At 32.6% G+C, this 15,522-nt stretch overlaps 1 protein-coding gene across 1 annotated transcript; it reads left to right on the top strand.

Annotated features, from left to right (window-relative positions):
* Positions 1-834: 834 nt before the first annotated feature.
* Positions 835-5,168, top strand: LOC115718570 (subtilisin-like protease SBT4.6). The gene is made up of 11 exons (XM_030647373.2): positions 835-1,115; positions 1,942-2,044; positions 2,136-2,227; positions 2,330-2,421; positions 2,515-2,761; positions 2,861-3,362; positions 3,452-3,546; positions 3,650-3,868; positions 3,968-4,079; positions 4,177-4,390; positions 4,521-5,168. Exons 1-11 carry the CDS (start codon positions 1,036-1,038, stop codon positions 5,060-5,062), a joined length of 2,298 nt encoding a protein of 765 aa, XP_030503233.2. The 5' UTR covers positions 835-1,035; the 3' UTR covers positions 5,063-5,168.
* Positions 5,169-15,522: the final 10,354 nt, after the last annotated feature.

Below are 15,522 nucleotides of genomic sequence, written 5' to 3'. Positions count from 1 at the left end.
AGATATTTTCAAGGAAATGAAAAGAAAAAGAAGACACTTATATTTATGGAACTCGTGTAACTTTATCTATTAGGACTTGTAGCTGAACAACTTTGACATTTGTGCGGATTATAATTTATACCATTAGAAATGCTAAGGGCACCTTAAACAATTGACAGACCATTAAGCGCTACTTATGAAAGGTATTGGGCACCACTGATACTTAATACTAATGCTCTTATTTAAAAATAATGTATTTTATTTAATATTTAAGCCAAATTCTACTATAATTATTAGTATCTCTAATTATACTTTCTAAACGCATTCTTTAATTAAAATAGAGAGTGAATAAAAAAATGAGCTCCAATTATTAAAAAAATAACTCTATATAATAGAGAATAGATAGGGAGTATAAATTTTTTTATTTTTTTGCTAAATTTTTTTCATACTATTTTAATAAAAAACAATATTACTTTTTTATTATTTTATCACATTAATTTATATTTAATAAATTTAAATTATAAAATATTATAAATAGTATCAAATTTTAACTAAAGTAGGGAATATATTTAGAGCAAAAATGATAAAAATGACTTTACTTAAACCATTAATTATATTTTTTATGTAATAATTCCTTAATTATATTAGTTAAAATTTAGGTGAATATTTATCAAACAATTTGTTTTTTTTAAAAAAAATTACTAATGATTATATAACAGCTATAACTAAATTTTGTATAGGAAGCAAAGTTATAACTCATACTATTTCAAAAAAAAAAAAGAAAAAAAAAGGCCTTCAGGTTAGATTATGCCAGCTGTTTCTTATTAAACATTTTCATAATATTTCAGAATGATTACAGACAAGCTCATTCTTTCCTTTAAACACAAGTTTTTCTTTAATTTTTTTTTTTTGACTGATTGTTTTATATAATTCGGTAAATACCTACCAATAAATAAAAATACAAAGTACTAAAATATAGTGAAACAATTCCAAGCTTGGAGAAAAGCAACAATGGATGACACTGAATAGCCGAAGAAGTTTCAAAACAGAGGAACCATGCATATGCATTCACCATCTTTTCTACCGTCTCTCTCCTTTGTCTCTCAAGACTCTACCAGTAGACATCCAAAAAAATGGTGCATTTCCTTACTTCCTTTAACTATTTTTCCAGTAATGGGTCAGTTCAATGTTCGTGGATTAATGGAGTTTTTTTTTTTACCAAACGGAGGATTTTATATTGTTTATTAGAACTGAATCAAGGAGTGTCATTAATGCTTACTCTTATATTTTGTATTGAGTTCTAATTTGTTTATGTATTATGTATTTCTATTCTTGATGTCATGTATTTTGTATATTAATTCATTGTTATTTTTAATATTTTGTTGAATACTTTTTGATTATGAATTCAATTTGTCTTATATTGTAAAATTTTATTATATATTTAATTTAATTATTATTAGTTGTTGATCGGTACAAACCACATACACCGTACTTTATTTTTGAAATGCAGTTTTGAGGTCTATGTAGTGTGGCCTAATATATTAGTTAAGAACCGCACCACATTCATTGCGAACACCATAAGGATTCAGGATATATTTTGTCACAATTTAAAAATTAATAACATCGAAAATGAATGGAATATATTCCATAATTGAGTGAAATTGCCGCATTTCATTTATTGCAGTATTATCCCTTATAAAAATAACATTAATAACAAAAACAATGTCAACAATAGCAGTAATAACAGTAAAGAAGCCAGCCAAGAATTTGTTTGGTAACCTCATATGTATTGTTGTCATACAATGTACAATATTGTCGTAAAAGGAATTATTGTTGGATTTTTATGGTATTATGGTACTTTTTTGTTTGAACAAGGAATTATTGTATTGAATTTTCGATTTACCTATAAATTAGTATACGCACTATTCTTGTAATGAACAGCTCTTTTGGTTTTACCATCAGTTTCTCAAGCATGGGGAAGTATAGAAGCTTTCAGTTTTACCATTTCTTGTCTATTTTCATTCTCACCATTAGCTTTTCCTGCAAAGCCAATGAAGATAGAGAGGCAAGTACAAGTTTTTTTCTTGAAATCACTATTCTTTGTCATATTTATTCTATGAACGTTGAACAACAAAAATACCATTATTTATTCACAGGTTTATATTGTGTATATGGGGGCACTTAAAGATAAGTTTTACTCACCAACCTCTCATCACCTTAGTATTCTACAGAGTGTTGTTGAGGGAAGGTAAGGTAGCCTTGAATATTTATTAACATTTACATCTATTTAATGTTATCCTTTTCTGATTTGTTATCAGTTTCTTACAAACTTTATGTGTTATTGTTACAGTTCAGTGGCGAATTCATTAGTTCGAAGTTACAAAAGGAGCTTCAATGGATTTGCAGCAAAACTGACTGAGCAAGAAAGACTTAAGCTCGCAAGTAAGTCATCTAGAACTCATAGCTGTTCCATTTGAACCAAGTAAAAATAGTGATAGAAAATTTTGTAAAATGGTGGGGGTTGGCACTTGGCAGGTTCAAAAGAGGTAGTCTCAATTTTCCCAAGTAAAATTTATCAAACTCAAACAACAAGATCATGGGACTTTTTGGGGCTCAGTGAAACAGTGACTCGAAAACCGGCCATTGAGAGTGATACTATAGTTGGTGTTATTGACAGTGGAATTTGGCCAGAGTCAGAGAGCTTTAGTGATGAAGGTTTTGGTCCTCCTCCAAAGAAATGGAAAGGAGCATGTGTAGGCGGCCAAAATTTCACTTGCAACAAGTATTTTTTTTCCTTTTTAATTGAAAGTAAATAAGTACATATCATTCTGCTTTTGATACCCCTTTTACAATGTTTCTGTGTATAATCCTTGTTTTTCAGCAAGATCATTGGAGCTCGGTACTATCCATCGATTACATCAGATGTGTCAGCAAGAGATACTGAAGGTCATGGAAGCCATACAGCCTCAACAGCAGCCGGGAACAATGTAAAAGGTGCAAGCTTTTATGGACTTGCCAAAGGCACTGCAAGAGGAGGAGTTCCCTCTTCAAGAATTTCTGCCTATAAAGTCTGCAACCCCTTAAAGTGCCATTCAGCAGCTATTTTGGCTGCATTTGATGATGCAATTGCTGATGGTGTTGACATCATTACAATATCAATAAATCCTTATTCCCTTGAAATATTTGAAGATGATTCGATTGCAATTGGCGCTTTCCATGCCATGGAGAAAGGAATATTAACCTTAAATTGTGGAGGAAATAGTGGCCCTTCTCTTGGAACTATGCTAAGTTCAGCACCATGGCTTATGACAGTAGCAGCTAGTAGCATTGATAGAGAAATAATAGACAAGGTTTTCGTTGGCAATGGAATGGCCAATATCATTGTATGTCTTCTTCCCAATCTTTTGCTTCTATTAGTTTTAACACTTCTTTTTGTCAAGACTTTTATGCTCATTGACTTTTACACAAACAGGGGAGTTCTATAAACTCTTTCAGTTTGAACAAAACAATGCTTCCTCTAGTGCATGGAAAAAATGCTTCAAGTCAGTGCTCTGTTTCAATGGCTGGGTACTTTTGGCAAGCCTTTCATTCCATATTCATAATTTTCAAAGAAAAAGATCAATATGATGAAGAAATGACTTGTTTTTCTTTGGCTGCAATTATTTTTCAGAAGGTGTGATGAAGGCTGTCTAGACAGTGGTTTAGTCAAGGGAAAGGTTGTGTTGTGTGATTCACTTTTCGGGATCAAAGAGGCCTATAAGGCCGGTGCATCTGGTTGCATTGCGAACAACGATAGAGCCATTGGTGTTTCTTCTGTTGTTCCATTCCCTGCTTCAGCTCTGAACCAAGCCGACTATGCATTGGTCTTGTCATACTTAAATTCCACCAAGTATGTATCATTGTATATACCCTTAAACACTATGTTTAAGTGTGTTTGCTACCTCTCAAATAATGCAAGTCTTTCTCTTTTTTTATTTTGTTTTTTCAGTAATCCTCAAGCAACCATTTCAAGAAGTGAAGCTATAAAAGATTCTTCAGCTCCTACTGTTGCTTCCTTCTCTTCTCGCGGACCAAATTTAATCACACCAGATATTCTGAAGGTTCACATTGTTCCATTTCCATTTCCTACTTGTTTTTGTTTCATTTCTTTTTTAGATAACTATTTTTCTTAAATTACTATGTTTAAGTGTGTTGCAGCCAGATATAATTGCCCCTGGTCTGAACATATTGGCTGCATATCCTCCTCTTAATTCACCCTCGATCAGCCCTGCTGACAAAAGGCGAGTGAGTTACAATTTTATGTCTGGAACCTCCATGGCTTGCCCCCATGTTGCTGGAGTAGCTGCATATGTTAAAACTTTTCACCCTGATTGGTCACCTTCAGCCATTAAATCATCTCTCATGACTACAGGTAATTGTATTGCTCAAGAACAGTTTCGCAAAGGCTTACCTCGATGTGAATTTGCTCTTTCTCTTCTCCTATGTGTATGCAAACTACCAAACCATGTGAACTGAATCTCTTCTTCTCTCTTTGCTTGTAGCTTTGTTGATGAACAATACTGGGAATTCCAATGGAGAATTTGCTTATGGCTCTGGCCATGTCAACCCAATTCAAGCATTAAATCCAGGACTTGTGTATGATTCTTCAGTGGGAGACTACATACAATTTCTATGCAGCATTGGGTATGATGAAGAAAAGGTTAGGCTTATATCTGGAGACAACAGCAGTTGTCCTCAAGACTTAGGCAAATCATCACCAAAAGATCTGAATTACCCTTCAATGATTTCTGAAGTTCCAACTGGCAAACCATTTAGTATTACGTTTCATAGAAGAATCAAGAATGTTGGTCAAGCTAACTCCACATATAAGGCTAAAATCCTCTCAAGATCTCTGATAAGTATCAAAGTAGTGCCTGATGTTCTTTCTTTCAAGTCACTGAATGAGGAGAAGTCTTTTGATGTGATTGTTAATGGTGGTAGTTTATCGAATAATTCTATGGTGTCTGCTTCACTAGTGTGGTCTGATGATGGCACCCATAATGTCAGAAGTCCAATTGTTCTACACAACTTAAAGGGGCCTTGAGTATGATGAAGACTTCAAATTTAAATATACTCTTATTTCTTCATCTAATAAATTACTTGTATATCTATATTCTTTATTAATGCATCAATGTTGTAGTTTTTTTCTATTTATTATTATTATTATTATTATTATTTATTAACAGAGGCTACAATGCAGCTCCACATGTTGAAATTTTTTGCATAACTATTTCTTGACTTTCAGAATATTTTATTTTTTTTGGAAGCTTGACTTTCCGATGTTAATGTCATCAGTGTTTCCGGATAAGGAAGGGACAGGTGCATTTTCAAAAATCCAATATCAACTAAAATAGGCTCATTCTTGGGCAGTCAAGTTAGCACGTCAACCCCAATTACAAAGTTGAGTTATGGCTCCAGATTCGGATGTAAGTCCAACTTACAAACGGGATAAGGCCATACCATTTCAGTCCTAGAAATGTTGTTTGGCCCAGAAGGCAAAAAGTCCATCATAACTATTTGGATGCCCTAATGGGGTAATTTGGACACAAAAAATTGAAGAGACATCCAAAAGCCTTCAGATATCATCCTACGTGGCGACCTCTAAACACCGGGCCCACCATATCAGGAGTTTGTCCCCTACGTCAGACTTAAGGAGTGTGTAGCACCAAAAGGCAACCACGTTTTTTGTCCAACGCCATATTCTCTGACATTCTCAGTACCAACACAGCAACTCACAACACGTGGCATCATAATCGGTCTCCACTCCTACAAACAATCATAATCTCATGAATTGGGTCTCACCCAATTGGCCAAAAGTAAATACATATTGTATTTTATCCCATCATTAGGCCTAGTTGACACCTCTAAATCCTACCGGGTTTAGGTTCACCCATACTCGAATCTTGCCTATGAATAGAACATGATCCCTTCATGCAAGAGGATTAGTGGAGAAATCATTTTTCTACTTCTAAGAGCTAATAATTAGAGTTCTTCAGCTAGGAAAAAAACACTTGTGCAAATATACTTTGAAGCTTTTTTAGCTCAATGATATTGACTCGTGGATTAAGGCTCAGTAATGCCCCAACCACGTTCAAATCCTATTTTCTTCTTCTTTAATTTATTTCTTTCTTAAGCTTAAGTACTTCATATTTGGTTTCCAAAAATTTTGGTAAATGTTTTTGGTGCTTTCATTGAGAGCTGAGGAAAGATTTGTCGTAGTTGTCATCTACAACAATGGTTGCAACCCGAAAGGCAGTAGTCAAGCCACCTACTCGAGATGGTAGGGATATTTCGCCAACGATGTCAAGAACCAGCTCCCCCCGACAAACACTCAAGTGTGTGTCGCGAGGGAAGGAAAAGCATCAAAAGTGGACAATTGTTTGCACCTAGAAGACCAGTACCACAGAGAACCTGTCGTTGATGATCCTATTAACAAGGATGAGCATGAAGGTCATGAAGATGACACCATAGGTGACCACAACAAAAATCACAACCAAAAGTATGAAGAAGAATACTACAAGCAGGATCCTGAAGTAGTATGATTCCAGCAAAAGCTTGCAGATACCCAAAGGAGGTTAGCAGAGCAGGAAGAAGACTCATGTTGGATGCAAGAAATGTTGGATTTTGTGCCCTAAATAAAACTCATTTCAATATAATCAGATTTACTTATTAATAAAGATCAGAAATAACATTTTATGTTGCATGGTTCACATGATTTATTTCATGATTATATATATAATGTATGAATTCTATTTAAGTCCAGAACATATGAATTTGTTAATGATTATAGTGTTGTCAGCACAGTGGAATATAATCTTAATTATATGTTCGGAAGTTTATTCCCTGATTTGTCAGTTCACTGGATTTAGACTGACATGATAATCAGCGATAGGTATTCTTACACCTTGGATAAGTGTTATGTCCTTTCCAGGGCATTGGCAAAGTTTACCAGTATCAAATGTATGGAGTATACATCGGAAGGGACTGATATTGAACTTTGATTAGATATATTAAAATTTACCGTAATATCTATTCAATTCAATATCACCTGTTGATCCTAGATCAAATGATCTTAATCCTGATATGGTTAGGTTCGATCTCAAGAGTATTATACATGTTCTTTGATTTGTTAGTTAAGCCTACTTTTGGGTCAGGGTGATACGTACATTTTGGGAACATGATAGTATAATTGAGTGGGAGCGCTAACATAAATATGGAGTCTATAACTTCTATAGGAATTAGAAGTGAAACGATGATATCCTTCGAGCTTGGCTAAACAGAGATAAATGGTTGAGATTGTTGGAAATTATTTTACCAGGATCTTAGATCTACTCACAAGTATGTTTATTAACATCCTAAATAAGAACTTTCTAAAACGATGAAATAAACACATATAAAGTTAAAGAAACCTTACATTGGGTGCAGCGGAATAATATGACTCCTTCCGTTCAGATATCTAGCCCTTGATTCCTTTCTGTAGCAGAGCATTATCAATATCTGAACCTGGATCTCTTTCTCTGAATCTTTGATGCTGAATCTCCTTTGCTGATGATCTTTCTTCACGATCTTCCTCACTATGATTGAGGTATTGCTTGATGTGTGTGGGCACTACTCATACACTAAGGATTTCGAAATTCTAAGGAAGAAGAGAGAGAGTGGTCAGCTAAAGATAGGGAGAGAGAAGGCTCAGTTTTTCTGAATCAGAAAGTCTGAAGAAAAGTCTTATTTTTCTGAAGCCTTCACTATCTATTTATAGCATTCCACTAGGGTTAGGTTTGAATTATATGGCATTAAAATAATGAAAAAATCAATTTAAAACACTACAATAGGTGGCCGGCCATGCCTTTAATGGATTGGGCCTTGGGCTTTGCAATTTTGCAATTTTAACACCTTTTGTATCTGATTTTCTCAAAAATGCCAATTTCCTAATTCAACCATTTAAATGCCAATTCTAACTATTTAATAACTATAAATAATTATTAAATAATATTGTCATTTATCATATTTATTAATTGAACCATACAAAGTATCATAATTAACAAATATGCCCCTAAAACTCTTTTTTTACAATTTCGCCCTTACTTAGTGAAAATTTCACAAATAGACATAGTCTAATTTGAGAATTATAATTGATTAATCAAAAACAATTACATGAGTCTTACAAGCAATATTATCTCAACTAGTGGGGGGACCATGGGTCTATATAACCGAGCTTCCAATAAGTAGATCAAGAATTTAGCACTAAAATTCACTAACTTATTAATTCTTCGTTGAATCCACGCATAGAACTTAGAATTGCACTCTCAGTATATAGAATGCTCTATATGTTCCACCATATAGACACATCATTAGTTATCCATTGTTATAATCCTAATGTGATCAATGATCCTCTATATGAATGATCTACACTGTAAAGGGATTAAATTACCGTTACACCTTACAATGTATTTATTCCTTAAAACACTTGACCCCGTATAAATGATATTTCAGCTTATGTGAAATGAGTACTCCACCATTTATGTTCGTTTGGTCAAGCTCGAAGGAGATCATCCTTTGCTTACTATTCGCCAGATAGAAGCTACAGATTCCATGTTTATGCTAGCGCTCCCACTCAATTGCACTACCGTGTTCCCAAAATGTACGTATCACCCTGACCTAAAAGTAGGCTTAACTAACAAATCAAAGAACACGAATAGCCTTTCAAGATTGAGCCTAATCATAACAGGATTAAGAACATTTGATCTAGGATCAACTAGGCGATATTGACTTGAATAGATATTACGGTAAGTTTAATAAATCTAAGTCAAAGTTCAATATCGGTCCCTTCCGATGCATACTCCATGCATCCAACCTGAGCTTTACTTTAACCAATGCTCTGGAAAGAACATAGCACTTCTCCAAATGCAAGATAACTCTGTTGTAGATTATCATATCAGTAAAACCCTATGTCTGATAAATCTAGGAAACTTTATTCACATAGTCATGTTTACTTTCCAATGTGTTGACGGCACAATAAACAGGATCAAATATGTGAAAAGGGTTTCAGATGAATTTATACATTATGTACATATAATCATGAAATAAATCATGTGAACCATGCAACATTAAATGTTATTTCTGATCTATATTAATAAGTAAATCTAATTATATTGAAATGAGTTTTATTTAGGGCATAAAACCCAACAAACTCCCACTTGCACTAATATAAAACAAAAAGTGCATTTCAAATAATCTCAACACCTTGATATACAAATCAAGTGTAGTAGTAGTAAACTCCTCGTAATAGGATCTGAAAGGTTGAATTAACCACAACCTTTTCTCCACCATTACTCTTCCTTAATCACAAAATCATTGATAATGTGAAATTCCTCTCTATATGTCTACTCTCTTGGGACACTAGATTCTATACCTTTGGCAACTACTTTTGGTTAATCAGGAAATTAACACTAGTAGTTTAAGGCAATTTGGAATGGTGCCAAAGATGTATAGAACTTTCCTTAGACTGAATAAGTACCTTTCCTGCAGCTTTAACATTCAGTCCCTCTCTGGTAGACCTAGAGACTTCAGATAGGTTTTTACACTTCTCCAAAATCACTATTCCACCCCCAGAGTAATCACCATCTTATCAGAAAGATTTACTAGCACAAAGGCAAATTTTGAAATCTGATATGGTGTAGTCTAAGAGTTTTAAACACACCCTTATAGACTAACATATAGTTCCTCTTCTTTATCTTAGGATTTACTTGATTGTCTTCCAATGTTCTTCTCTTGGATTAATCTGATACCTACTCATTACTCCCACTCAACAGCAGGTGTCTGGTCTAAGGCATACAAAAGCATATCTAAGACCTCTCACTATTGATGTAAGAAATTCTTTCATGGCTTTATCTTTTTTGGAATAGTTAAGACTTTTCCTTAGATAAATAAAATCTATACCTAAGAAGTTGTGAAGCTTCTATAGATTGCCATTAGAAAGAAAATGCTTCAGCATCTTACTAAAGTAAGTTGCTTGCATTAGAGTAAGTAATTACCAGGTATACCACAAGCCATAGGTTTAGATAAACTCAAACCTATAATACTAGGAACAGGAAGTTTTGTTAAGTCCATTGAATGGACTTATAAACGAAAATTTCCTTTTATGTCCTTGTAATAGAAAACTTTAGGTTACTCCATGTGAATGGATTAAACCATAGTTCTATTGGCTTTCTTCTTAGTTTCTTATCTTGACAATCCATTACTTGTTTAAACTCACAATGGATTTTAATCACTAGTATCTCCCAAGTCATAAGAAGGTGAGTTCCTAGAAACTCTCCCACTACGACAAGGTACCGTGAATTATGTCGAAGAAAACTAAATGGTATTAACCTCTTTGGTTGTGACAAGACAACAGAGGTAGTGGGATCATCATATGTTATATAAGATGATAGAACACTTTTGGAATCAAGAATTAAATATCTCCTTTATTTGCTACTTGTTTTTCAGACTTAGTCATTTTCTTAGAAAAGTAGTATTTGTTTGAACAAACACTTTCTTATCTATTGACAATGGGATGGTCCACCCCTAATCACTTAGAATAGCTAACAAACCATGGTTAATGGTTCTAGCTTTTCTTAAGATTTTGATTAGGTCATCCATGAATCTAGTAATGATTTACATTAAGTATACAACCATTACATCATTCTGAAATTGTATTACCATAGAAGGAATTAGGCAACGACTAGTAACTAATCATCAACATGCAACTCGAAATTTCTGGGGAGGTAAGTTTGGATATAATTCAAAAATCAATTTAATGATCTTTGAACTGCATATCTACTAACTATTTCTCCACCCCTATCAGTTCGCAAGATCTTTAACCACTTACCTTAATGGTTTTAACCATTGCTAGAAATTAATGAAATTTTTCAAACATTTCAAATTTCTTTGCTAAAAGGTATAATCTAGAGTTATCGTTTTAAGAATACAACGAAAAACTCATATCCACCCCTGAATGTACATCCATCTGCGAATGAGATGAACTACTTTCAGTGGATATAGGCATATTAACTCTTTGCAGAGATTGATCATGTCAAATTCACTATGAACAAGATACAAATGCCATAGATTAAAAAAAATATGGTAGTGTCTTTTGATGACTTAGGTATAGTTACATCAACGAGTTCATAGAATACTGCAAGTGGATCCTGGTCACAGAATACCTAACTCATATTCCATACAGTTTTAATCCATTAATATAAGATGGATAATAAACACTTGAGAAAGTGTAACTGTATTGTATTCTGGAATTAGAAATATAAGAAAATTTCTATTGGTAATCTAAAATTAAAGTCAAAAACTTAAATTTATACCAAATATAATGAGTAATTCTATCTTGGACCAGCACTACTAATACAAACTCTAAGTCAGATTTGCCCATACAAGTAGGAGATTTCTAAGATTGAGGTTTTATATCAATTGGGAATAGAATTTCGGGATTATAATCATATGCGTCATTCAATTTCTTAAGAGAAAATATATAATGACATGAAATGATTTATAGACCATTCATCCAATGATATGTTTTGAAGCTAATTCGAAATGAATAAGCTAAGAGGAATTAGGATAATTTCGTTTATAAATAAGAATCCAACGATGCTTCGATTAGCGAAAGACAAAGTAATCTTATTTATGTAATCTTTTTGTTTCATATTGTAAAAATACTAGTCTAAGGTGTCATCAATTGATGAACAGCTAGATGTTGCATATACAATATTTATCTTTCGAGATCTTACACTATTATGTATGTCTAATGGTGAAAATCCATTAGGGATTTATCTCATTAGATAAACAAACATGTTAGACCAACAATGAAGATTCGAAATTAAACTACAATTTAATAACAGAAAATAACATGGTTCAATATAAATTCATACACAATTCAAAAATTATTAAACATATAGCAAGTAGGAATGACCAGTGAAAATACTAAAACATACAATCCTAAATAATTTCCAAGGTTTTCAACAAACTGATACAGTGTCCCGTTTAGGCGAGAGTCAAAGCAGCATCCATTGAATAGAGTTTTCAGCTCATCTAAAATGATAACCATTCTAGCAACCTTTTATTCGATCAAGATTGGAATTCAGCGTTGTCCCGTTTAGGCGAGAGTCAAGGCAATTCTATCTTATGAGCTTCCGCCATTGTTTCTCAATTTGCAAGTCAAGTATGGTCGCCACCATTAGGGTGATCCATACCATACAAAACACTTACAAACTACTTATCATTCGAGATTAAACGGTGCGAAATTGCTAATGAACGTTCCTCCATTAGGGAGGATTACTCACTAAAACAAACGCGGTGTAAAACCCACAATGGAGATCGAATGTCTCTTGATTAAAAGCTCATTATTTAAAGAGAGTTGTATTTTATTTGATTCTCTTTATTTAATCTATTTATTTTAAATATATATTTATTAAAATTTCCAATTTAGAATGAAAAATTCTAAATATAAATATAAATTTAATATTTATAAATTTTACTTAGATGGATATGAAAATAACATGAATTATTTCCATCTTAGTAATAATTTCCAATAAATATTTAGAAAAATATTCAATTTAAGTTGTTACAAAATTAATTTAAATTAATTTACAACTCAAATTTAATTTTCTATAAATATATATTGCATTTCGAAAAATTAAAGTATTTAAGAATACAATTTTCGAAAAAATGCATATTAAAATAAAAAATAAATCCTGGAAAAATTATTCTAATTTAATGTTGGCCCAAAATTAATTAATAAAATTAATTTACAACAAAAAATATAATTTTCCTATTTAATTAAATATATAAGAAAAATTTCAAATATTTAAGTATGATGATGAAAATCAACTTAAATATTAATTTTCTATTTAATTAAATACACTAGAAAAATACTTCAAACAAAAATATCATCTATCTAGATTTTCCTTTGACTAATTAATTTAACCTTAATTAGAACAACTGTTATTAATTGAATAGGCCCAAAAACTAAATGGGCATAAATAAATTCTATCAAGAACTATGATAATTTATTTTAGCAACAGCAACCTATATGCATCTATAATAAAATTAAACACATAGGCTCACACAGGCACACTTTGGATGGGTCCTATCATGTTGCTAGGTCATACACAGATGAAAGAAGATTGTAAATATACCTGTTACAAATTATTAACTTGACCAAGGGAGCCATCAGATCATTAGATCTGGCAAAAAGTAACCATGGCTATTTGCAATCAAGTAATAATAGGTTTTGAAAACTTACAAACAAGCTAAAACACATACTCCTGCAACAAGGTTAGCTGGATAGTTGGATGTAGGATTTATTTAATTTTAAATAAATAAATAATTTCGAAATTTTTAATTAAATAAAAAAAATATTTTCGAAAATTTAAAAAAATTGAAATATTCGAAATTTTTTTAAAAAAATTTAAATTTAAAATTAAACGTACAATTTTGAAAAATTAAGTTTCAACCAACCTAAATATCATTTCAAAATTTGTTAACTACTTTTAAAATTTAAATGTTATTTTATAAATAAAAATTAAATAAAAAATTAGAAAAGATAAACGAATATCTTTTTCAAATTTTAAATGTAATTTAAATAAATAAAATAACAAAATTTAAAAAATTAGCAAAATATCTTATATCATTTAAAAATTACATGATTATAATTATCTTATTTTAAATTTAAAATAAGATAAGATATAATCAAATTTTAAAATAAGATAGATTTTTAAGCAAGAAGATAGATACTAATTCTATTCAAATTCAAATTACACTAATATCTTGAATTAAATTTAAAAAATATTAAATTAATTCAAAATGATAATTAGAATTGAATTAGGAATAGTAATAGTATATATATAGAACTACACAAAAAATCGGAAGTTAATTCCATGAAAAAGCATGAAAAATCGAAGAAAAACGAAAAAATTATGAGCTGCACGGACAGTTTTCGCGATCGCAGGAAAATTTCAGCACAACTCCGATTTTTTCAAATCTTCAAAAATTCATAACTAATTCAAATAAAATCGAAATTGAGTTCTGTAAAAGGGACAGGTGCATTTTCAAAAATCCAATATCAACTAAAATAGGCTCATTCTTGGGCAGTCAAGTTAGCACGTCAACCCCAATTACAAAGTTGAGTTATGGCTCCAGATTCGGATGTAAGTCCAACTTACAAACGGGATAAGGCCATACCATTTCAGTCCTAGAAATGTTGTTTGGCCCAGAAGGCAAAAAGTCCATCATCATCAATTTGGATGCCGTAATGGGGTAATTTGGGCACACAAAATTGAAGAGACATCGAAAAGCCTTCGAATATCATCCTACATGACGACCTCCAAACACGAGGCCCCACCATGTCAGGAGTTTGTCCCCTACGTCAGACTCAAGGAGTGTGTGTACCACCAAAAGGCAATCACGGTTTTTGTCTAACGCCATATTCTCTGACATTCTCAGTACCAACACAGCAACTCACAACACGTGGCATCATAATCGGTCTCCACTCCTACAAACAATCATAATCTCATGAATTGGGTCTCACCCAATTGGCCAAAAGTAAATACATATTGTATTTTATCCCATCAAGGCCTAGTTGACACCTCTAAATCCTATCAGATCCAGGTTCACCCATACTCGGATCTTGCCTATGAATAGAACATGATCTCTTCATGCAAGAGGATTAGTGGAGAAATCATTTTTCTACTACTAAGAGCTAAGAATTAGAGTTCTTCAGCTAGGAAAAAAATATTTGTGTAAATATACTTTGAAGCTTTTCTAGCTCAATAATATTGACTCGTGGATTAAGGCTCAGTAACGCCCCAACCACTTCAAAATCCTAGCTTCTTCTTCTTTGATTTATTTCTTTCTTAAGCTTAATTACTTTATATTTGGTTTCCAAAAATTTTGGTAAATTTTTTGGTGCTTTCATTGAGAGCTGAGGAAAGATTTACCATAGTTGTCATCTACATAATGGTTGCAACCCGAAAGGCAATGGTCAAGCCACCTACTCGAGATGGTAGGGATATTGTCGCCAACAATGGCAAGAACCAGCTTCCCCCGACAAACACTCTAAGTGTGTGTCGCGAGGGACGGGAAAGCATCAAAAGTGGACAATTGTTTGCACCTAGAAGACCAGCACCGCAGAGAACCTGTCGTTGATGATCCTATTAATGAGGATGAGCATGAAGGTCATGAAGATGACACCAAAGGTGACCACAACAAAAATCACAACCAAAAGTATGAAGAAGAATACTACAAGCAGGATCCTGAAGTAGTATGATTCCAGCAAGAGCTTGCAGATACCGAAAGGAGGTTAGCGGAGCAGGAAGAAGACTCATGTTGGATGCAAGAAATGTTGGATTTTGTGCCCTAAATAAAACTCATTTCAATATAATCAGATTTACTTATTAATAAAGATCAGAAATAACATTTTATGTTGCATGGTTCACATGATTTATTTCATGATTATATATAATG

The sequence above is a fragment of the Cannabis sativa genome, chromosome 2, assembly GCF_029168945.1.
Source record: "Cannabis sativa cultivar Pink pepper isolate KNU-18-1 chromosome 2, ASM2916894v1, whole genome shotgun sequence".
Classification (NCBI taxonomy): domain Eukaryota; kingdom Viridiplantae; phylum Streptophyta; class Magnoliopsida; order Rosales; family Cannabaceae; genus Cannabis; species Cannabis sativa.
The sequence above is the reverse complement of the archived record's forward strand: the minus strand, read 5'-3'. Positions and strand labels throughout refer to the sequence as shown.